We start from the raw sequence: 25,664 nt of genomic DNA, 5'->3' as shown, positions 1-25,664 counted from the left end.
GCCACATTACCTGCCTCCTGAGAAACCTGTATGCTGCTCAAGAAGCAACAGTTAGAACCATCCACAGAAGAGCGGACTGGTTCAAAATTGGGAAAAGAGTACATCAAGACAGTATATTGTCACTCTGCTTATTTAACTTATACGTAGAGTACATCATGCAAAATGCTGGGCTGGGTGAAGCACAAGCTAGAATCAAGATTGCTGGGGGAAATATCAAAATGTCAGATATGCAGATGATACCACTCTAACAGCAGAAAGTGAAGAGGAACTAAAGAGCCCCTTGATGGGGGTGAAAGAGAAAAGTGAAAAAGTTGGCTTAAAATTCAACATTCAGAAAACTAATATCATGGCACCTGGTTCTATCACTTCATGCAAATAGTTTGGGGGGGGTGAAAGTGGAAGCAGTGACAGATTTTATTTTCTTGGGCTCCAGAATCACTTCGGACTGTGACTGCAGTCATGAATCTAAAAGACACTTGCTCATTGGAAGAAAAGCTGTGACCAACCTAGACAGCGTTTTAAAAAAGACAGCAGAGACATCACTTTACCGACAAAGGTCCATATAGTCAAAGCTATTGTTACTGAAATTGCAAGTCCATATGCCTGATGCACAGTGAGGCCCATCAATATTCAACATTAGAGTTTGGAATAGAGAAAGGTTTGTTACAGATTCATACAAGGAGACGAGTGGCTGATGCCCTAAGAACCCCAAAGTTACTGAAAGCTTTCAGCAAGTCCCTTTAAAAGCAAAAGGTGAGGGATGGGCATGGTTAGTTGTTGCAGACTTCGTGTCTGATCCTTTGTTCTTGAGGTCTGGTCATGGTCAGGTAGCCATGTTCCTGTAAATCTCTACCAGATAAATGTTATTCTTTATCCTGACAAGAAAGGGCAAAGTCCCAAGGCACAACTTTCATCCCAAAGCCCCAGTCCTGGCTAAGAGGAGGCAGATCTCAGCTGGCAGCTCTTTCAGGGCCAGGTTCCCACATCCTGCCCAGCTGTCATCCCTGAGGGAGCCAGGCATCCAACCCAAATGGCCTTCAGTTTGCTCAGGCCACCCAAATGGGGAGACCAGGGGTCTCAGACTGCAGCTCACACAGGTGGCCACTGCTGTTAGGTTGCAGAGACAGAGATGGGGGGAGGTTCACTGCTGCCTCAAGGGCTGAACCAAGGCTAGTGGAAGGGGCCTTAGTGAGAGCTCTGGAGCCCTACAGGACGTAGTCCCCAGTCTGTTCCCTGGGCTGTCCAGCTCACCTTCTGGCCCAAGTCTGGGTAAGCTGGACGGCCTCCAGGAGAAGGCCTGAATCTGCCTCTTATGTCACCCTCCACCAGATGGCCACGACACCACCGCCTGTTGACTCAGTCACCTCCCCAGTGGTCCCTCATTGACAGGTACCAGTGGGCGGGGCACACTGCGGCCCTGACCAATAGCTGAGCAAGACAACTAATGGTCACTCATTGATGGTTGGTTGCTTGTGGGCAGGGCCCACTGAGGCACGGAGCAATGGCTGAGCAAGCCCTGATGCCTAGTAACAGGGGGCAGGGTAATAAGGCACAGCAATGGCTACCTGCTAAGGGTTGTGCTCTTCCTGCTCTGTTACAGGAACATCAAGAGCTTCTAAACTCAGGGAGAGAAAGCCCTGACATCCCTGTAGAAGAAAAGGCTAGAGCAGGGCTTCTTCAGTTGTGGGCCATAGACTCCTGAGGGCCCCAGTGACCTCCTCAGGGAGTGTGTAAGGTCAGAGCTATTTCATGATAGTATTAAGATGCTAGTTGCCTTCTTCACTCTGCTGACTTTGACACTGATGATGCAGGGGCAGTGATGGAAAACTGCTGCTGGTACCTTCACTTGAACTGGTGGGAGTTGCATTCTTCCCACCACACTCAGGGGAAACTTCACAATATCCTTGATGAAATGGTTAAATCAATTGATTTTTTTTTTTTTTAATACCAATTTTGGACTTCCCTAGAAGTCCAGTGGTTAAGGCTTTGTAGTTCCATTGCAGGGGGCGAGGGTTCAATCCCTGGTGGAGGAATGAAGAAAAAACATGTGGCATGAAGAAAAAACAAACAGTTTTAAATATATCTTTTGATGAACAGTAAAACATTCCTACTACGGACTGTGCAGTTATTGCCTCAAGAAAAAGTGCTTGTGCAATTTGAGCAGGAAGCTGAACTAACTGCTTTTTTTCTTATAACCGCTTTTTAAAAATTTATTTTTTAATTGAAGGATAATTGCTTTACAGAATTTTGTTGTTTTCTGCCAAATATCAGTATGAATCAGCCACAGGTATATGTATGTCCCCTCCCTATTGAGCCTCCCTCCCCATCCCACCCTCTAAGTTGTTACAGAGCCCCTGTTTGAGTTCCGAATGTACAGCAAATTCCCATTGCTTCTCTGTTTTACATATGGTAATGGCAGTTTCCATGTTACACTCTATCTCACCCACTCCCTGCTCCCCATCCCCGCCATGTCCATAAGTCTGTTCTCTCTTTCTCCATTGCTGCCCTTCTAATAAATTAATCAGTACCATTTTTCTAGATTCCACATATATGTGTTAGCATACAATATTTATCTTTCTCTTTCTGACGTACTTCACTCTATAAATATGCTCTAGGTTCATCCACCTCATTAGAACTGACTCTAATGCATTCCTTTTTATGGCTGAGGAATATTCCATTGCATATATGTACCATAGCTTCTTTATCCATTCATCTGTTGATGGACATCTAGGTTGCTTCCATGTTCTAACTGTTGTAAATAACGTTGCAATGAACATTGGGGTACATTGTCTTTTTCAGTTTTGGTTTCCTCAGGGTATGTGCCTAGTGGTGGTGGGATTGCTGGGTCAAATGGTGGTTTTATTCCTAGATTTTTAAAGTAACCTCCACACCGTCTTCCATGGTGGCTGTATCAGTTTACATTCCCACCAACAGTGCAAGAGAATTCCCTTTTCTCCACATCCTCTCCCTCATTTATTGTTTGTAGACTTTTTGATTATAACCGTTCTGACTGATGTGAGGTGATATCTCATTGTAGTTTTGATTTGCATTTCTCTAATAATGAGCAATGTTGAGCATCTTTTCATGTGTTTGTTAGCCATCTGTATGTCTTTGGAGAAATGTCTGTTTGGTCTTTTCCCCACTTTTTGATTGGGTTGTTTGTTTTTCTGGTATTGACTTGTATGGGCTGCTTGTATATTTTGAAAATTAATCCCTTGTCAGTTGTTTCATTTGCTGTTATTTTCTCCCATTCTGAGAGTTGTCTTCACCTTGTTTATAGTTTCCTTTGCTATGCAAAAGCTTTTAAGTTTAATTAGGTCCCACTTGTTTATTTTTGGTTTTACTTCCATTACTCTAGGAGGTAGATCATAGAGGATCTTGCTTTATGTCATCAAGTTGAACTAGCTGCTTTTTAATTGAAATATTTTTTGTTTAAAGAATGAATAAAAATGAAGAATAAGCTGGTTATTCAGACTTCTGTTTTTGATAGATATCTTTTTTAAAAAAATGAACCAAGTGATCTTGTCCATTTGAAGAAAACAACTGGTAGTATTTGTTACCAATCATAAAATTCAAGCTTTCCAAAAAATTAGAACTTTGTAAAACTTATTTCTATTGCAATGAGTTTGAGAGTCTTATTATTTAGAGACCTTTCTGATGAGACTGGTGTCGATATTAATGAATGAATTCTCTGTATTGCATTAAAAAATGCATTTGGGGGATCAGCATAGCTCAGCGAACCAATATTTTCCATATGAATGATGCATGGTGTTATAAAATCAAGTGTAGGTAAAAGATCCATTCAAAGTCCAAATCATACCAATGAAAAAAGTTCATTGATATGATTTCAGATTCCACGTTGCTGCTAACCTTTTAACTACGACTTCTTGATTTTTGGCATGGTATCAAAGATGAATATCCACAATTATCTTTGTCCCACTTGTATATCTGTGTGGGGCTATATTTTCCTCACATGTTTCAACCAAACAACGTAACAGATTGAACGCAGAAACAACATAAGGATTCATTTTTATCTATTAAACTAAATATTACAGAGGTAGGCAAAAATGTAAAATGATGCCATTTTCTCACTACTTTTTGTTTGGAAAAATGTAATTATTTTTCATAAAAACATGTTATTTGTGTTAGCTTTTAATGGGCTTATTATGTTATTTCTAAATTAATACATACTTTTAAAAACTCCTCAAATTTAATTTCTAAAATGGTAAATATTGACAGATATAATCCACAAAAACAAAAGCCCTTTGGGAGTCCTCAGTAATTTTTAAGATTATAAAGAGGTCCAAGGACTTCCCTGACGGTCCAGTGGTTAAGATTTTGCCTTTCAGTGCAGGGCGTGTGATCCCTGGTGGAGGCTTTAAGATCCCACATGCTTCAGGGGTTAAAAACCCAAAACATAAAGCAGAAGAAATATTGTAACAAATTCAATAAAAACTTTAAAAATGGTCCACATCAAAAACAATTTTTTTAAAGAATAGAGATCATGAGCCCCAGAATACTCAGAACCAGTGATCTGGACAGTCATCAAATGCCTACTAATATTCTGCAAAAGAGAGATGCTGTGCCTAGCCTCTCTGATGGAGGGGCGCACACCATCACCTATGAAGGGATTTTCTCAGAAATCAAACCTGGATCTGATCAAGCCTCTTGATCTAACTACAAATTTATAGAAATTTCAGGGAACAAAGGAACTTAGCCGGGGGGTGGCTGAAATCAGCAGTCCAGATGTGGAAAATCCAAATAATGTAGGATAAACAACATGGTTCCTTAAACAAGTAAGTTGCTAGGAAGAGATACAGAGGAATCTATATATTAAAAGGAACTGATGAAACATATCAAGCAATGTATGGATCTTATTTAAATTCTGCTTTGATTCTATTTTTAATTGGAGTATAATTGATTTACAGTATCGTCAGTTTCTGTGTACAGCAACGTGAATCAGCTCCATTTTACATGTATCCCTCCTTCTTCAGCCTGCCTCCCACCCCACCACACCCCATTCCACCCCTCTAGGTTGTCACACAGCACCAAGCTGAGCTCCCTGTGCTATATAGCAGCTTCCCACTAGCTATTTTTTTTGTGCATGGTTGTCTCTATATTCAAATGCTACTGTCTCAGTTTGTCCCACCCTCTTCTTCCACTCTGTATCCACAAGTCTGTTTTCTATGTCTGAGTCTCTTCCTGCCCTGCGAATAAGTTCATCAGTACCATTTTTCTAGGTTCCATATATATGCCTTAATATACGGTGTTTGTTTTTCTCTTTCCTACTTATTTCCGTCTGTACAAAAAAGAAAAAAGACAGAAGGGAACTCTGTGCACATTTGATGGTAATAAAGACTGATTGTTAAGTTTTTAGCTGATAATGGTGTCTGTGTGTATGTAAGAATCTTTATCTGAATCCCCCAAGCCTTAAGCAAAGAAGCAGAACTTTAATGAGGATTGCACAGTAAGAAATTTATTATAGGAATTAACACAGTTTTGGGACGAGTTCCAAAAAAAACATTAGAGAAAAGTCACCAATCATCATAGATGAATGAGCTGGAACTGGGAAGAATTCAGAAACATCTGTTTTCTGGAGTACAGCCACAAAGAGATTTGCTGGAAAAGTATATGAAAGGTTGTTTGTTCCTCATGGTTACCACTACTGTGAGTTCTCAGAAAAAGTTCTTATAGTGAACTTGAGGTAGTTGGTCAGCAGGGCCAGCTGTTGGGAAGGAGGGCTGGACACAGAGTTGAGGGAAAGAGGACCAAGTGGATGGAACTTGCCAGCGTCTGCACTGCCTCTGAATCTCATGCAAATTTCTCTGTGGTCATCTCTAACCTGGCATTACACAGGGAAGGGAATTCCAGCTTAGTTCATCTGAGTACAAAACTGCCACATTACCCTTCAAAAATAGAATATTTACTGATGAAATGATGTGATGTCAAGATTTTCTTCAAAATGATTTGAGAAGTGAGGGAATAGGTGAAGAAACAGATTTTGTCCAGGAGTAGAAAATAGGTAATAGGTATAATAAAATTCATGTTATTGCTTTTTTTGTTTGTTGTATGTACTTGGGATTTTTTTTCTATAATTAAAAAGTTTTTTTTTTAAGTACCCTGATCACCCCTTGCATTTTTCCCTTGGAGTATCATTAACTTTATGGGTTTTATTTTATTTGATATGTTATAGTTAATTATAGTCATTGTTCTTGTTGATGTATCAACTATCTCAAATATGGCTGGTAGAAGACCCTTTAAACTGGCTCCTCTTTCTTGGATATAACTGTAGTCTTCTTAGGTAGCCCCCTTCCCTTCTGGCATCACAGGATATTCTAGACTTGCTTTGAATTTTCCTTAGCCAAAGCCAGAATCAGCCATTTCTGCAAGGGGCTCTGATTTTCTTTAGAGGGGAATGCTGTGTGTAAACCAAGATCCAGATGTTATATGTGCTCATAATTATTAGTGTGGTATCATTTCTTCCAGGTTCTTTCCTTTTTAAAAAAATTTATTGGAGCATGGTTGATTTACTATGTGTCAGTTTCTAGTGTGCAGGAGCATGATTCAGTTATACATATTTTTATATATACTTTTTCATATTTTTTCCATTATGGTTTGTCACAAGATATGGATTATAGTTCCCATAGGAACTATAGGGTAGGACCTTGTTTATCCATTCTAATAGTGTATATCTGTTAATCCCAGACTCCCAGTTCTTCCCTCCCTTACCCTCCCTCCCTTGGCAACCACATCTGTTCTCTGTGCCTGTTTCTGTTTTGTAGATATGTTCATTTGTGTTGTATTTTAGATTATACATATAAGTGATAGAATATGGTATTTGTCTTTCTCTTTTTGACTTTGCTTAGTCAAATAGATAATCTCTTAGTTATAGATAATCTCTATAACGTGTCATTGCTCAGTTGTGTCTGACTGTTTGCGACCCCATGGACTATAGCCTATGAGGCTCCTCCATCCATGGGATTTTCCAGGCAAGAGTACTAGAGTGGGTTGCCATTTCCTTCTCAAGGGGATCTTCCCAACCCAGGGATCGAACCCCGGTCTCCTGCATTGCAGGGAGATACTTTACTCTCTAAGCCACCAGGGAAGCCCTATGATAATCTCTAGGTCCATCCAATTTGCTGCAAATGGCGTTATTTTCTTTTCATGGCTGAGTAATATTCCATTGTATAAAGGTGTACCAGACCTTTATCCATTCATGGACAGTTAGGTTGCTTCCATGTCTTGGCTATTGTAAATAATGCTACTGTGAACATAGGGGTGCATATATATTTTTGAATTATAGTTTTGTGTAGATAAATGCCCAGGAGTGGGATTGCTGGATCATATGGTAGCAATATTTTTAGTTTCTTTCTCTTTTTTTCTTTTGACTGTACTGGGTCTTTGTTGCAGCATGTGGGCTTTCTCTAGTTGTGTCGTGCAGGCTCAGGAGTTGTAGTGCATGGGCTTAGTTGCCCAGCACTATGTGGGATCTTAATTCCCCGACCAGGGATCAAACTGAGTCCGCTGCATTGGAAAGGTGGGTTCTTAACTACTGGACCACTAGGGAAGTCCCTATTTTTAGTTCCTTAAGGAACCTCCATACTGTTCTCTATAGTAACTGCACCAATTTACATTCCCACCAACAGTGTAGGAGGGTTCCCTTTTCTCTACACCCTCTCCAACATTTAGTATTTGTAGACTTTTTAGTGATGGCCCTTCTGACTGGTGTGAGGTGTTATCTCATTGCAGTTTTGAATTGCATTTCTCTAATAATTAGCATTGGTGAGCATCTTTTCATGTGCCTCTTGGCCATCTGTATGTCTTTTGGAGAAACGTCTGTTTAGATCTTCTGCCCATTTTTTGATTGTTCTTTTTTGTTTGTTTTGCTTTTTTGTTGTCTTGGTTTTGTTGTTGTTATTGAATTGTATGAGCTGTTTTTATATTTTGGAAATTAAGCTCTTGTAGGTCACATCATTTGCAAATATTTTCTCCTAGTCTGTAGGTTGTCTTTCTGTTTTGTTTATGGTTTCCTTTGTTGTGCAAAAGCTTGTAAGTTTGATTAGGTTCCATTTGTTTACTTTTGTTTTTATTTCTGTTGCCTTTGGAGACTGTTTTAGGTCCTTTCTTAAATAAGGGATGTTTAATAAATTAAGAATGGATGTTGGGGGTCTTCCCTGGTTGTCCAGAGGGTGTGACTCCATGCTTGCAGTGCAGGGGGCCCTGGTCAGGGAACTAGATCCCACATGCTGCAACTAAGAGTTCACATGCTATAACTAAGCTTGCATGTTGCAACTAAATATCCTGTGTGCAACTAAGACCCAGTACAGCAAAATAAACAAATTAATTTTAAAAAAAGAACGGAGGGAGTTCAAGAGGGAGAGGACATATGTATACCTACGGCTGATTCATGTTGATGTTTGGCAGAAACCAACAAAATTCTGTAAATCAATTATCCTTCAATGAAAAAGTAAATAAATTTTAAAAGAGAATGGATAATTTTATTAAATGATTTTAAAATCATCTGTCAATATAATCATATTGGGAGTTCTCCTGACCTGAATTTCCACTTGGTGAAATTTATTAATAAATTATTGGAAGGCGAAGATATTGAATAATATCCTCCTAACTGAGAAGGAACTTTGAGACCCAAAACCAAAGCAGGTAACTGCATGAAGAGCAATTATGAAGTTTATTGTGAGTGACTTACACATGGGCAGGAGCTGGCAGACGATCCAGAGGCATTCAAAGCTGCAGAAAAGGGTACAGGGGATTTAAAAGACCAAAGCTGAAAATAAAATCTGACTACTAGGGAGAATCTCATCCATGTTGATGGGAAATGGATGTTTTTCACTCCCTTTGTGTGTGGGGGGGGAGTCCGGTTCTCATGACCCTTAACCATTCACATCAGCAAAAGGCATTCTTCCAGTTTTCATGTCAGATGAAGGCCAGGGGAAAAGTTAATAGGAAACTCCCCTGGCTTAGGCACACTTCTTGTGAGTAGGCTAAAGCTCAGTCTTGCAGGAAGGGAAACAGGTAATAGTTTAAGGAGGAAAAATTATATGGAATACCATAAAAGTCATTTACCCAGAGAATTTTTTCTCCTCATTTTTGTTTTGTTTTTATTCAATGACACACAGTTTCATTTCCTGCTAGCAGAAGGAAAAGAACCAAACCCTCAAAAAGGCCAAGACCACATTCCCCTGTTGTTCCTGATTTGTTTCCTTCTGTTAGGTTGAAAATTGTGTAATGAACTTATGACATTGTTATTCTTAAAAAAAAAAAGAGATAGGACTGTGGGCCTAGGAGGAAGTTGGAGTGTTTTAATCACACTATAAGATTGAATCATCCTTGCTCTCCTGGAAGAGCTTCATTTATTAGTGGTGAATCTTTCATTTAGGATACCATTATACTCTGCTAATATTTGTTCAGCATGCTTACAGCATTATTCTTCAGTACTTATACTTGCATCACTGTAAAACTGGCTTTTGTAAATTGGCGTGGAATTGCTTACTTATGAAATATGGATTTCTGATTTTGTTGAGGCCTTTGACAACTTCCTTGTTTTTGTTTTTGTTTTTTTTTTCACTTTAATGGATCTGTTTAGATCATCTCTTTCATCTAGGTATTCAAGATCTAGGCTTCTCCTTGTGTCTCTTACCTATTCTATCTTCTCTTCCTTCTCTCCTCTCCTCTATTCTCAGTTCAGGGGGCCAGATTTAGCTGATATCTGCTTACCAATTCCTGGAAAAGAAATTCTGGCTGATTGGCCCAGCTCTGAGGTGTTTGCCTTTGGTCCAACCAGTCAATGGTCAGGGGAGAATTATGTGATACAACTAGCTCATAGGTGTGACCTCTGTGGGTCAGGCCGGAAAAGAGTCTTAGAGCAGGGAGGTTATTAAGTAGGGAGATATCTAAAAAGTTGTCTCCTCCGTGCTTGGGTTTAATAATTATTCCACTTCAGATGTTTTCTAATTTGCCCCTTGCCATTTGCATTGTTATTAGGTTCTTGTTTCTACTTTTCTTAGATTCATTTTGTTATCCATTTTCAAACTTATTTGATTGTTTAATTTATTAATTTTATGTCTTGTGATCAGAAATTTGTATTTAAATTCAAAATTTCCACTCAGCATAATTTTAGTGTATTCCATAGTTTTGTATGTAGTATCTTCATTATCCTTATATTTTTGTTCTGATGCTGTCCTTGACTCAAACTGTTGCTTTGGAAAGCTTAAAAATTTTTTTCCATGTTGTGGAAGAGGGGGCTTACTATTATTATAGGTTGTATTTAAATTATTTATTTATTTATTTGTATTTGGCTGTGCTGAGTCTTCTTCGCTGCACAGGCTTTTCTCTAGTTGCAGTGAGCAGGGGCTACCGTTCCTTGCAGTGTGTGGGCTTCTCACTATGGTGGCTTCTCTTATTGCAGAGCACAGGCTCTAGGGCATGCAGGCTTCAGTAGTTGTGGCTTTTGGACTCTAGAGCGCAGACTCACTAGATGTGGTGCATGGGCTTAACTGCTTCACAGCATGTGGGATCTTCCCTGACCAGGGATTGAACCTGTGTCTTCCTGCGTTGGCAGGCAGAGTTTTTACCACTGAGCCACCAGGGAAGCCCCTATCGGTTACATTTTGATTGCACTTGTTAGTGTGTGGAGTGTATAATCTAAATGATTTCTACTTTATTGTGGTTTTCTTTGTATTCAAATAAGTGGCCAACTTTTGTAAATGTCCTAAAAGCTCTTTAACAGAATATGAGATCTAAAATGTAGCTGCAGACTTTCCTGGTGGTACAATGGATAGGAATCTGCCTGCCAATGCAGGGAATGTGTTTTCAATCCCTGGTCCGGGAAGATTCCACATGCCGAAGAGCGACTAAGCCCGTGCACCATAACTGTTGGTTCTGTACTGTAGAGTCCAGGACCCGCAAGTACTGAGCCCTAGCTCTAGAGCCCATGCCCTGAAACAAGAGAAGCTACCGCGATGAGAAACTCACACACTGCAATGAAGAGTAACCCTCACTTGGCTCAACTAGAGAAAGCCCTCCTGCAGCAATGAAGACCTAGTGGCAACCCAAAATAAATAAAATACATAAATTAAAAAAAAATTAGTTGCTTTCTTGCTTTATATATTTCTGAGACTTGGTTTGGTAGGGAATGAGATGCTAGAGTGTTAGACATGAGAATGTTAGAATCCATGACCACCTTTGGATTTGTAATCTTTCTCCTCCCATATTCTGCCATTCTTTGTGTAAATAATGCTATTATCTAGTGGATACAGTTCATGAGCACTACATGATCTATATCTGTTTTGTAGATCACTCGTGATCACAGTAAGTGATCTTTTTGGCCCCATTTAATTTTTTTTTTTTTTGCCTCAAATTCAACTATGTTGACATTAATACTGCAAGCCTTACTTTTCCCCTCCCCCCGCCTTGGGCTTTGGCACATTCTTTTATTTGTGATTTTTCTGAGTGTCTGTTGCAACTTGATTCTTTCCTCTTCTATTTATCAGAAATCAGTCTTGGTAAGTAGTAGAAGATATAGGCTTAATTGACCTTTTCTCTCCAGTTACTGTTCCCATCTATATTAAATAGTCAGGTCCTTTTATGTTTCATGTAATCAAGGAAAAAAGATTTACACATCATTTGCTCTTTTGTGTCCTAACAGCTCTAGATGTCTGTGGATCCTCAAGATGTCGGTCTTATTCTTGGCCCTGGGCATTGTGTTATTTATGTTCAGAAGTGTGTACTTGTATCCAGAATCCAGCAGCAACAAAGCACCACTCCCTCAGCCTAGTCTGGCTGCCGGAATGCTGAAGCTTCTCCCTGAGGAACATATCAAGAACCTGTTTACCCACGATGGAATCTGGTGAGATAGCCAGTTATTCCCCCTTGGTCTGACCTCTCGCTCGCTCCTCCTGTGGCTGACAGTGTCCTATTGTGCCTACCTTACAGCCAGTTTCCTACCTTCCTGCTCCTGTGCTGATTGTGAATGTGATTCCAAACTACAGGACCAGAAAAGATCTTGGTTTGCAGAGCACAGGCTCTGTTCCCTATAACACCCAGCAAAGTCCCTTGTGATTTTGGAGGGCCCGTTTAACACAAACTACAGGAAAGGCATGGCCTTTCTGTCCCTTTGGCTTCCTCTTCAGATGGGTGGGGCTGAGATGCCATTGCGACTCTCAAGTTTAAAGCAGTTTGGAGAGGGCTTCCCTGGTGGCTCAGTGGTAAAGAATCCGCTTGCCGATGCAGGAGACAAGGGTTTGATCCCTGGTTCTAGGAAGATCCCACAGGCCGCTGAGCAACTAAGTCTGTGCCACAATTACTGAGCCAGTGCTCTAGAGCCCGTGCTCCACAACAAGAGAGGCCATCGCAGTGAGAAGCCCCTGCACCGCAACTAGAGAGTACCTCCCGCTCGCCGCAACTAGAGAAAGCCTGCACAGCAGGGAAGACCCAGCAACAACCAAAAATAAATAAATGAAAATTATTTAAAAAAAAAAAATAAAGGGGCTTCCCTGGTGGTCCAGTGGTTAAGACTCCATGCTCTCAATGCAGGAGACACGGGTTCAAACCCTGGTCAGGGAACTAAGATCCCACATGCCATAGAGCATGGCCAAAACAAAACAAAAATAAATAAACACCTTAAAAAAAAAATTAAGAAGTTTAGGGAAAAAAAAAAAAAAGAAGAAGTTTAGGGAATTCCCTACCAGCCCAGTGGTTAGGACTTGGAGCTTTCACTGCTGAGCCTGGGTTCAATCCCTGGTCAGAGAACTAGCCACGGCTTGTGGGATCTTAAGTAGAAGTTTGGTGCAGGAGATGATTCAAGAGAGGGTTTTTTTTTTAGATTACAAAATTTATTTTTTATTATTTAAAACAATTTATTGGAGTATAATGACCGACAATGATGTGTTAGTTTCAGGTGTGTAGCAAAGTGATTCAGTTATACATGTACATATATTCATTCTTTTTCAGATTCTTTACCCATGTGGGTTATTACAGAATATAGTGTAGATTTCCCTATGCTATCCAGTAGGTCTCTTTTTTTTTGGTTATCTGTTTTATATATAGTAGTGTGTGTGTGTTAATCCCAAGTTCCTATCCATCCTCCTGCCACATGTCTGCTTTGGTCACTATAAGTTGGTTTTGAGAGGGGGCCTTCTTATCCCTTCTCCTCGCTGTGTCTTTGGGAATGGCTACTGCTGGGATTCTAGAGTCTCAACCCAACCTGGATGGTGGTTGTGAGAAAGGAGAGTCTGGGGGGAACAGCACACTGGGTTAGACTTCAAGCGCCCGGTTCACCCGCCAGCCCACCCAGTCTGTGATCTTAGTCCTCATCTTGTTTTAGGCTCTTCCCGAAAAACCAGTGCAAATGCGAAGCCTTGAAACATCAGGAAAGCTATAACTTTGAGAATGCCTATGGCCAGACTGAACTCCCTGCGGTGAAAATGAGGAGACAAGCTGAATTTGAACACTTTCAGAGGAGGTAATGCAGACCACGGGGGCTCTTGGGCCCTGAGGTGGTGTGGAAGCTCTCCCCCCTCTCTCCTGAGGGTGTAGGGCCAGGGAGAGAAGAAAGGCAGTCCCACTCTTGCAGGGTCCCTGGAAAGCACTACTAAGAATAGACCAAGTAAAGAGAACTGAGGAAATAGTCCTTCAGTGAAGATTTACAAAACTTGGAAATTCCCTAGCAGTCTAGTGGTTAGTACTTGGCATTTTCCTTGCTGGGGCCTGGGTTTGATCCCTGCTTGGGGAATGAAGAGGCTGCGAGCTACGTTGTGAGGCCAATAACAAGCACACAAACCAAAAAACCCCCAAGACACTTGACATGTCTCAAGCATTTCATAATAAAGAGGAAAGGAGGGAAAAGACTGAGACATCAGTGCCGTGTTGGTGGCACAGCCTCCACGCAGCCGGGCCATCAGAGCCTTTAGTCTCACCAGGTTGCACTGTCTGATTCATTTATATGTTGAGAATGTACTGTCCCTCTGCTGTGTGCAAAGCCCAGAGTTAACCTTTGGGATGTGTTGACCAGGATTGTTGGTTGAAAACAGGAGAAATGGATTCTGCCTGGCTTATGTTAAGAGGGAATCTGTAGGAAAGATGTTGGTACTTTCCCATAGCCATAAGTGGTAGGATGACCAGGTTGGGAAATCAAGAACCAGGGGAGCACAGAATGGCTGGGCAGTTTCTTTTCTCTTTTTTCCCCCTAGGAATCATTTATGAGTTACAGTGGAAAGTGTGCTGTAATAGATAATAACCATTTAAGGACTTGAACTCTGGAATAGGCTGGATGGCAAGTTGTTTAACATCACAGACTTCAGTATCTTCATATGAAAAACTGTAACAGTTTATTACAGTAATAGCAGTTTATTACAGTAATAACAGTTTATTACTGTAATAGGTTATTTGTAAGAAAAACTGTGTTTACATGCAAAGAGCTAGCAACTCATACAGGGCCTGATGTACAGAAGCATTGCAAAAATATTATCTACTGTTTTGCTTGGATTATTATTAACATTATCATTCTTATAGTTCTTCATGGGCAGTACAGGATACAGTAAGAGGGACTTCCTTGATGGTCCAGTGATTAAAACTCCACGCTTCCACTTTCGAAAGCACATGTGTGATCCCTGGTTTGGGAACTAAAACCACATCCTGCATGCCATGCAGAATAGCCAAAAAGAAACAAAACACATAAATAACCTAAATAGTAATAAGTGCTATGGGAGGTAAATTAAATATCATTGTCGATGGTGTAAAGTTTAATGGGACAATGAAAGAAGGTTATTTTGGACTCTGATTTGTGTTATCTTTTCTTGTCTATCACGATCCCCCATAAAAGAGCATTCCAGAAGGAAGAATTAACAATGCCCAGAGCCAGGGTGGGTTACATGACAGGAAAACAGGCCTTTCCTGATGGCTGCATGACAGGAAAGCAGGCCTGGACTGTTTCGCCTAGTGTGTCAAGGGGAGGCTGGAGGTATGAGCCCAGAGAGGCCATTGGTGACGGCTGTGGTAAGCCAGCAGGTGGAGTGTGCATTTTGCTTTCTGGGTAATGCAAAGAATTGAACAGTTTTTGTTTGTTTGTTTATGATTTATTTTGGTTGCACTGGGTCTTGCTTACTGCGTGTAGGCATTCTCAATTTTCGGTGAGCGGGTGCTATTTGTTGCAGTGCTCTGACTTCTCCTTGTGGTGCCTTCTCGTTGCGGAGCGCGGGCTCTAGGGCGCATGGGCTTCAGTAGTTGCAGCTCGCAGGCTCAGTAGTTGTCTACAGGGTTAGTTGCACTGCTGCGTGTGGAATCTTCCCAGACCAGAGATCCAACCCATGTCCCCTGCTTTGGCAGGTGGATTCCTAATCACTGTACCACCAGGGAAATCCTTGAACAGTTTTTAAAGTTGGCAACTTATTCTATGAGACAGGTGCAGGCTAAGTTGCTTCAGTTGTGTCTGACTCTTTGCGACCCCATGGACTGTAGCCTGCTAGGCTCCTCTGTCCATGGGATCCTCCAGGCAGGAATACTGGAGTGGGTTGCCATGCCCTCCTCCAGAGGATCTTCCGGACCCAGGGATTGAACCTGTGTCTCTTACATCTCCTGTGCTGGTAGGTTCTTTACCAACACCAGCCCATTCTATGAGATACTTTCATATGTAAAATACCACTGTGGCTTTTCTGCAGAGGATAAACTGGAGGGAAGGTAAAGGGAAGGCAGGGACATATGTTGAGGTGCTGGGACGAAGATAAACATTTTCTCCTGCCGCGACAATTGTATGTGCTGCTTTGATGACCAGTCCCTAGGCTTTACTGCTCAGTTGCCTGAGCCTAAGTCTTGAATTAAGGAAGGGAAAAAGGGACTCTCGCCCTTGTGGGTTTGATTTCGAGAATGAGCCACGATCCCAGACTCCATACAAGTGGAAAACTCCCCGGAACACGGAGGAGCAGCAGAAGGGAGTGTTGGAGATCAGGAAGCCAGTGCAATGTGCAGGTGATCCTGGCTGGGGTTTGAGCCCTGGGCCCCCACGGCTGTGTGAGGACCATGGGGCTCAGTGGTTAACAGTGCTGCCAAGAGAGGCAAACCAGCTGCGTTCTCCATGTCTCAGATGGGCGACCCTGGACAAGCAGTTTAGCTTCCTTTATGGGCCATAGGTACAGGGTGGAATGGCGATAGGGCCTCAGGTTGACATTTAGTAAGGTGATCCATGAAAGGCCTTAACAACCTCAGTGAAATCATAGGGTAGTAGAGGAGATAAGAAGATGTAAATAGACATATGACATGGTAAGCGCTCACGCATGCAGTGTGTGCCCTGGCCCTGTGCCCCGGTAACACCCTTTGCCTGCCTCCTGCCGGGAAAGCCTGCTGCTTGCCTTCTGGTCTCTACTTGTCGCTGTCTGAGGTCCCTGTGCTCAGGGACTGTTAGCTCCTGGCACAGGGCTATCAGGCATCTGTAGAATTAGTGGATGGTGGCAGGGGAAATGCGTGAGACGGCTCCATCTCTGTCTGGGACGGCACAGGGCTGCAGAGAGAGAAAGAGAAGTCACGGAGTCCTCAGGAGAGAGCCCCAGCTGTGCACCATGCATGGTGGAGGAAGGGACAGCAGGAAAGGAGCTTTGAAGAGATTGGAGCCGGCAAGGTGGGGACAGGGAGGCATGAGAGGAGGTACTAGCTCGAGTGGGGGGCTCGTCCAGAGGATGCTGGGCAGAAGGAGTTACAGAAGGAACAGATTCCAAACAGGAAGGGCCAAGGCCTGGCTGTGTTCTCACCTTCCCCTCCTTCACCTCTTGGAAATGCCCAGCTCTCTTGGGATTATACCTGGCAATCCAGGTATGAACAAGAACAGAGCCGGATACTGATAATGACGAGAACCGGGTCTCAGGCCAGTAAGCAAGTTGCTGGGTGGGGAGACTCAGTGCAGGGCAAGGCTGTGAGTCAGGCACAAAGATCAGTCTGATCTAAATGACATCTCTCGATGAGCTTATAGTATTACAGAGGAGCATGGAGTGTGTCCTCCCCTGGGGTCAAGTGGCTGCTGAGTTACAGCCTCCCTGCACCGCCATTATCTGGGTGCGTGGAACCCAGCATTGAGTGCACATGGGCAGTCTGTGGCCTGGGGAGTGTTTTCAGCAAATTGCATGGAACTCAAGAGTTCTGTCCCCAGCTCAATGATAATAGCAGTCAGAGGGAGGGATGTGGTAGGGTTTAGGAGGTATTAAAAAAGATAATTAAAAAAAGAACATTCAGGAAGAAGGTGACATCCAAGCTGGCCTGACCTCTTTTACTGAACCGATCACTTTGTATTCTAGTTATGGGAGTTTGGCTCTGGGTTCTCACACTTCCCAGAAAGGGACTTTACTGATACCTTTGTTCCTGGGTTTAGCACAAGGCTGGGCAAGTCAAGGAAGCAATGAATAAGAGGCAAGGGGTGATGTGTGACTCTAGACTGAGCTCTGGGTGTGGTTCACTCCTTGATGGAAGAAAAGTAGTTTGAAGGATGAAGCTTCAGGAATTAAAAAAGAAAGAGAAAAAGCTCCCTTCATTTATTTAGTCAAAAAAGCAAGATGCAGACGGTTTGTACAGTGTGTTACATTTGTGTTTAAATGAGGAGGGGGTGTTTCTCTGATTGTGTGTGTGCAGAGACATGTTTATATATGTTGAAGGGAGAAGGATGAACAGTGATGGTGTTTAACAGTGGGCTTTTGAAAGTAGCTTGTAGCATTTGCTAATTTCTGTGGTTCAACAGTCACACTGTGGCTGATTTCAAGCTATGAACAAGATTTCATTGGATTCCAGTTATAAAATATCTCCACCATTCAGATACAATAGATGAACATAACCTCCAGAGCAGAGATAATAGGGAGATGTAGTAAAATAATTAGGAAGTGGTAAGTTTTGACTGCTTTTCAGCTGTGTTCCCATAATTTAATTTTTGTTAATAACTGTGTTTAAAAGCTGGCTTACAAAATTCCTGAAAATTCAACAGTTGACTGCACTGTGTGGGTACTGGCCGGCTCTCCCACACCACTATTACCCATGAATATCAATGGCTCTGTGTCCCTTTGTGGTGGCAAGTGATTTTGCCTCACAAGCCCTTTGCACACACAGTGTCCGAGCTTCCTGATGGACACTGGACTGGGCCAAGTCACTCATTCAGTGGCCAGTATGCTGGCTACCAATTTAGGGGTATCCAAGAGGCCCAGCTCTGGGAAAAGTTTTCTGCTATTCAATCCCCTCAGAAAGAAAGATCCTACTTGAGGTTAACAGTGTCCTTCTCCTCACCCAAGTCCTTCAAGGGCTCATTTCCCCCTCCAGTCTGAGGGATTCCCCACCCAACCCCCAACCTCAGTCGTAATTACACTCTGGATAAACTACTCTCAGATGCACAAACTCCATCTGCTGTTTCACTGTTCCTTTCCACACTGCTGACAGTCCAGTGGCTTCTTGCTGGAATGAGGCAGGTCTGGAACTTGTGGGATGGATAGGACTCAGCCCTGGGTTTTTAATGTGTCAATACAGGTGTAAGCTAAACTATCAGAATTTGGGTAACGCGTTCCAGTAGATATCAGCTGAGTGTGACCAGTCAACTCTCAGGCCGGGAGCCTGGACAAAGACACTCTAAGGGCCTACCCAGATCCTCCTAGCCCTGTTCGTAGCAAAACACACCAGTTAAAAAAGATTGCTTCCGCATTCTGTTTCACACACTCTCCTCCTCTGACTTTCATTTGGCATCTTCAGGCTAGAAACCTATCTCTCTCAACTTAGCAAGTACAAATTTGTCTGGCCAAGGTCAGGTTACCCAAAGACTTTCTGTCCCAGCACACTGAGGGGAATAGGGGACTCAACAGCTCTTTTGTAACAGCAAGTGGAGATTTTTCTGGGGGTGTTGTGGGGAAGCTGGGTAATAGAAAAGATGTTATTCCATATAATTTTTATATTGTTACACAGATCAGCACACATAATCACATATTTATGTATGTGTATACATATATAAATATATACTACTGGGGTTTTGTGTATATATATTTATTTATTTATCGTTGTATTGGATCTTCATTGCTTTGTGCGGGCTTTCTCTAGTTGCAGTTCAGTTCATTTCAGTTCAGTTGCTCAGTCCTGTCTGACTCTGCAACCACATGGACTGCAGCATGCCAGGCTTCCCTGTCCATCACCAACTCCTGGAGCTTGCTCAAACTCATGTCCATTGAGTAGGTGATGCCATCCAACCATCTCATCCTCTGTCATCCCCTTCTCCTTATGCCTTCAATCTCTCCCAGCATTAAGGTCTTTTCCAATGAGTCAGTTCTTCACATTAGGTGGCCAAAGTATTGGAGTTTCAGCTTCAGCATCAGTCCTTCCAATAAATATTCAGGACTGATTTCCTTTAGGATGGATTGGTTGGATCTCCTTGCAGTCCAAGGGACTCTCAAGAGTCTTCTCCAACATCACAGATCAAAAGCATCAGTTCTTCGGTGTTCAGCTTTTTTATGGTCCAATTCTTAACATGCATACATGACTACTGGAGGAACCATAGCTTTGACTAGATGGGCCTTTGTTGGCAAAGTAATGTCTCTGCTTTTTAATATGCTGTCTAGGTTGGCCATAGCTTTTCTTCCAAGGAGCAAGCATCTTTTAATTTCATGGCTGCAGTCACTATCTACAGTGATTTTGGAGCCCAAGAAAAGAAAGTCTGTCACTGTTTCCATTGTTTCCCCATCTGTTTGCCATGAAGTGATGGGACCAGATGCCATGATCTTCGTTGTTTTGAATGTAGAGTTTTAAGCCAACTTTTTCACTCTCCTCTTTCACTTTAATCAAGAGGCTCTTTAGTTCTTCTTTACTTTCTGCCATAAGGGTGATGTCATCTGTGTATCTGATGTTATTGATATTTCTCCTGGAAATCTTGATTCCAGCTTGTACTTCCAGCCCAATGTTTCTCATGATGTACTCTGCATATACGTTAAATAAGCAGGATGACAATATACATCTTTGATGTATTCTTTTCCCAATTTGGAACCAGTCCATTACAGGTCCAGTTCTAGCTATTGCTGCTTGACCTGCATGCAGATTTCTCAGGAGGCTGATAAGGTGGTCTAATATTCCCATCTCTTGAAGAATTCTCCAGTTTGTTGTGATCCACACAGTCAAAGGCTTTGGCATAGTCAATAAAGCAGAAGTAGATGTTTTTCTGGAACTCCCTTGCTTTTTTTATGATCCAACAGATGTTGGCAATTTAATCTCTGGTTCCTCTGCCTTTTCTAAATCCAGCTTGAACATCTGGTAGTTCTCTTTTCACATACTGTTGAAGCCTGGCTTGGAGAATTTTGAGCTTTACTCTGCTAACGTGTGAGATGAGTGCAATTGTGCTGTAGTTTGAAATTTCTTTGGCATTGCCTTTGGGATTGGAATGAAAACTGACCTTTTCCAGTCCTGTGGCCACTCCTGAGTTTTCCAGATTTGCTAGTAGCAGTGAGTGGGGGCTACTCTTGGTTGAGGTGGGCAGGTTTCTCACTGCAGTGGCTTCTCTTGTTGCAAAGCACAGGCTCCAGGTGCCCGGACTTCATCAGTTGCAGCTCTAGGGCTTAGTTGTATATTTTTAATGTAATCAGTACCGTAAGAACAAATCATTCTGAAATTTGCTTTTTCCTTCAATGATTTTTTTTTTCATTTTAAACAGGAAGTTTACTTAAATGATAAGATTTTTGGACTTCCCTGATGGTCCAGTGGTTAAAAATCTGTCTGCCAATGCAGGGGGCATGCGTTCGATATCTGGTCTAGGAAGATTCCACATGCCACGGGGCAACTAAACCTGGGCGCCACAATGCAGCGAAGACCCAGCACAGCCATAAATAAGTAAAAACAAACAACAAGATGTTTGACTTGGTAGGAAACTATCCAAGATTCATTTCTTTTCTAGTAATTCATCCTTCCTTAAATACAGATTGCTCTACCTGTAACAGCTATGTATAAAAGAATTATAAAATTATCCTTGGTTTTATGATGATAAATGAAAAACATTAAAATTCTCCAATAGGGGGACTTCCCTGGTGATCCAGCAGTTAAGAATCCACCTTGCAATGCAGGGGACATGAGTTTAATCCCTGGCCAGGGAACTAAGATCCTACATTCAGCAGACAGGCTAAGCTCACTTGCCGCAGCTACTGAGCCCGTGGACCTCAACTGGAGAGTCCATGTCCATGTGCCACAACAGAGATCCTGCATGACACAACTAAGATCTGACCCAGCCAAATCAATAAAATTTAAAAAATAAAAGTCTCCAAGAGATCAAAGCATGCAACGACTTTTATCTTGTGTTAAACATCGAAAGCAAAATAACTTACTGAATATAAAGACAAGAGCTGAGTGAGCCTACTGCTAATGGAGAAAGGGATATTTTCTCATAACCAGTATTCCCCCATCCCATCTCCATTTGATGTTGATCAAAACATACTATTGGCTATTCAGTTTTTAAAAAATGCAACATGTGGGAATTCCTTGGGTGCTCCAGTAGTTAGGGTTTCATACTTCCACTAAAGTGGCCTAGGTGCCATCTAGTAGGGGGACTAAGATCCCACAGTCCCCTCATTTCAACAATAAACAAACAAGCAAACAAATAAATATGCATGTGCACACACACCAGGAATGGGGAAGGGAAAATGAAAGAATAAAGAAAACAGTACTGTAGTGATCAGGAGGTGGTAGAACCAAATTGCAGTTTTTCTGGTTTCTGCAGTGGCTCCTTAGTCTGGAGGAACAAACCAGCAGGTTTCCTTTCTAGTGGACAGCCCCTGTCTGCTGCTGGGACGCTTCAGTGGTATCTCTAGCCTCTATATCCGGCTGTGTGTGTCTATCTCATTGATTAGCTGCCCATCAAGTCAGAATCTGATCTGCCTCATGGACAAACCTTGCCAGTCACATAAACTTCCACTGGTTTGCTGAGTGGTGTGTGCCTCTTCATCTCAAACGGCCCGCCTCCTTCAAACCACGTGATTGCCAGTTCTCAGTTTTGAGTCCCTGCTTGGGATTTTTGTGGGTCAGCTCTGAGTCTCTTGTTGCTGCTTCACAAAAGAGGAAGTGAGAAGCACCAGGAGACTCTGATAAGTTTTTAAGAGTTACCTATACATCTATTTTGTTCTTTTTAATTGCTCTACAGCTATGAGTATGAATGCATTGAATTTTATTAAGCCATTCCCCTGTTAAAAGATACTCTGATTTTTAGAAAATTTTCATTATTACAATTTCATAATTTATAATATTACATTGTACTTACATTCTTTCCTTCATTTATTAAGATGTGTATAAGGATGTTCATTTCAGACAGTGCTGAAACAAACCTTCTTATATGCATGTCCTACTGTTGACAACTGCAGGTTTCTCCCCCTACCTATAGCATCTGAATTGCTCAACCACAGGATATGCTTATTTCTGCTTTTAGTAAATATGGCCAGATTGCCTTCAAGAGGACCTATATTAATTGACACTTTCATGAAGAGTCGGTAAATATAGTGCCTTGTTTATATACATGCTTGCGGGCAAAGTCGCTTCAGTCCTGCCTGACTCTTTGCGACCCTGTGGACTGTAGCCTGCTAGGCACCCCTGTCCATGGGATTCTCTAGGCAAGAATACTGGAGTGGGTTGCTGTGCCCTCCTTCAGGGGGTCTTCCCAGCCCAGGGATGGAACCCATGTCTCTTAAGTCTCATGCATTGGCAGGCGGGTTCTTTACCACTAGCGCCACCTGTGAAGCCCTGTTTATATATATACCTTCTACCTAATCAACAATCATTATTATCAGATTTTAAAACTTCAAGGAAAAGGTGCTGGTTTTTCTTTATTCATTTGACTCACAATCTCCATAATGTGCCTGCTCAGTAGTTGCTGCTTTCGAGTTGGGTTACCCCACGGCATGGGTTCTTAGTTCCCTGACCAGGGATTGAACCCATATCCTATGCAGATTCTTAACCACTGGACCATCAGGGAAGTCCTCTTTTTTAAAATTTTTTATTTATCTGTTTAGGGCTGTGCTGGGACTTTGTTGCTTTGTGTGGGGCTTTCTCTAGTTACAGCTAGTGCGGGCTACTCCTTGTTGCAGTTGCATGGGTGGCTTCTCTTGTTGCGTAGTCGTGGCGTACAGGTTCTGACAGGTTCAGTAGTTGCCGCTCACAGGTTTAGTTGCCCCACAGCATGTGGAATCTTCTCGGACCAGGGATGGAACTTCCGTTCCCTGCATTGGTAGGCAGATTCTTATCTACTGCACCACCAGAGAAGTCTGCCTTGTTGTTTTCTTAAAGTTTCATTTCCGTGACTTATATTGAAGCTGAATGTGTTTCATATATTTACTGGCCATTTGTATTTCCTCTTCTGTTAATTACCTATTTCTGTCTCTTTCCTCTTTTAAATTTTGGCTTTTTCATGTTCTCATACTTAAGTAGTCTAATCTTTCTTCCAGGTAATCTCGATGATTTCCATGGTTAACCAGATCCCTGAAGCCTACATTTCAACTGTATTACCTTAGTCCCTCAAACAGTCAATATTACTGGGTTGTCCTATATCCTTGACTGAGGGTTGTGTTATGTTCTTGACAACAAGACCATCTGAAAATTGTCATTGTGTTTGCTCTGAACATATTGAGAATCATCAACTCCGAGATAAAGTTTGTCACATGTTTTATTTTTTAGTTCAGCACCAGGAAGTTTGACCCCATTCAGCTGGTCTGCTTTGTCCTTTTAATAATAAATCCAGCACATTGATTGTCAATTACTTTGTACCCTGGCTACCAGGAAATTGGGTGTGACTTTGGTATTTCCCGAAAAAAACTGGCTTGACTGACATGACCTAATCATTTTTTTCTTTTTCATTGTTTGTGATTTTTTTTTTCAGTTCTACCACTTTATTGCTACCAAGCCATCTCCCTCCACCCTCGTGCACACATTCTCAGTCATGTAATCCCATGGACTTCAGCCTGCCAGACTCCTCTGTCCATGGACTTTTCCAGGCAAGAATACTGGAGTGGGTTGCCATTTCCTTCTCCATGGTTGTGATTTTTTTTAATTAAAAAAAAATTATTTATTTTGGCTGTGCTGGGTCTTCGCAGCTGCATGTGGGCTTTCTCTAGTTGTGGAGAGCAGGGGATATGCTCTCTAGGCGTGTGGGCTCAGTAGTTACGGCACAGGGGCTTAGGTGCTCCAAGGCATGTGGGATTTTCTAGGATCAAGGATGGAAGATGTGTCCCCCTGCATTGGCAGGTGGTTTTTTTGGGACTGCATGGACTGTAGCCCACCAGGCTCCTCTGTCCATGAGGTTCTCCAGGCGTGGAGCAAGTTGCCATTTCCTCCTCCAGGGGATCTTCCCAACCCTGGGATCAAAAGGATAAATAAACTTTCTTACTCTGGATGTTGTTGTTGGAATTTATGCCTGGAACTGTTGTACTTGTCTGGCAGCTATGACAGAAGAAAGTCTTCAGGCAAAGCTGACACCATCAAGGGGTAACCAGCAGGTATTCAACCTAGAAATTTGGCTGTCTCACCAGAAGACTAACCAAACAGAAAACTAATCAGACTGATCACACAGATCACAGCCTTGCCTAACTCAGTGAAACTATGAGCCATGCCGTGCAGGGTCACCCAAGATGGATGGGTCATAGTGGAGAGTTCTGACAAAATGTGGTCCACTAGAGAAAGGAAAGGTAAGCCATTTTAGCATTTGTGCTGTGAGAACCCCATGAACAGTATGAAAAGGCGAAAAGATATGACACTGAAAGATGAACCCCCTAGGTTGGTAGGTGTCCAATATGCTACTGGAAGAGAGCAGAGAAATAGCTCCAGAAGGAATGAAGAGGCTGAGCCAAAGCAGAAACAGCCCCAGTTGTGGATGTAACTGGTGGTGAAAGTAAAGTCCAATGCTATAAAGAACAATTTTGCATAGGAACCTGGAATGTTAGGTCCATGAATCAAGGTAAATTGGACGTGGTCAAACAGGAGATAGCAAGAGTGAGCATCGACATTTTAGCAATCAGTGAACTAAAATGGACAGGAATGGGCGAATTTAATTCAGATGACCATTATGTCTACTACCGTGGGCAAGAATCCCTTAGAAGAAATGGAGTACCCATCATAGTCAACAAAAGAGAAATGTAGTACTTGGTTGCCATCTCAAAAATGACAGAATGATCTGCTTCCAAGGCAAACCGTTCAGTATCACAGCAATCCAAGTCTATGCCCCAACCACTAATGCTGAAGAAGCTGAAGTTAAACAGTACTATGAAGACCTACAAGACCTTCTAGGACTAACACCCCTCAAAAATGTCCTTTTCATCATAGGGGACTGGAATTTGAAAGTAGGATACCTGGATAACAGGCAAGGTCAACAGATACCTAGAGTAACAGGCAGGTTTGGCCTTGGAGTACAAAATGAACCAGGGCAAAGGCTAACAGAGTTGAAGATGTAGCTCAGATCATGAACTCCTTATTGCAAAATTCGGACTTCAATAGAAGAAAGTAGGGAAAACCACTAGACCATTCAGGTATGACCTAAGTCAAATCCCTTACAATTATGCAGTGGAAGTGACAAACAGATTCAAGGGATTAGATCTGACAGGGTGCCTGAAGAACTATGGATCGAGTTTCTTAACATTGTACAGGAGGCAGTGATCAAAACCATCTCCAAGAAAAAAGAAATG

General features: G+C 42.2%; 1 protein-coding gene across 2 annotated transcripts in view; it reads left to right on the top strand.

Annotated features, from left to right (window-relative positions):
- B4GALNT2 (beta-1,4-N-acetyl-galactosaminyltransferase 2 (SID blood group)) overlaps window positions 1–25,664 on the top strand; it is a 61,538-nt gene that overhangs the window by 10,450 nt on the left and 25,424 nt on the right. For both annotated transcript variants that reach the window (XM_061143799.1, XM_061143800.1), the window contains exons 2-3: window positions 11,666–11,866; window positions 13,343–13,480. In XM_061143799.1, the coding sequence (XP_060999782.1) occupies window positions 11,666–11,866; window positions 13,343–13,480 (339 nt within the window). The remainder of the gene's footprint in view (window positions 1–11,665; window positions 11,867–13,342; window positions 13,481–25,664) is intronic.

The sequence above is a fragment of the Dama dama genome, chromosome 5 (genome assembly GCF_033118175.1).
Source record: "Dama dama isolate Ldn47 chromosome 5, ASM3311817v1, whole genome shotgun sequence".
In the NCBI taxonomy this organism is placed as follows: Eukaryota; Metazoa; Chordata; class Mammalia; order Artiodactyla; family Cervidae; genus Dama; species Dama dama.
This window is presented reverse-complemented; position numbering and strand designations above follow the sequence as displayed.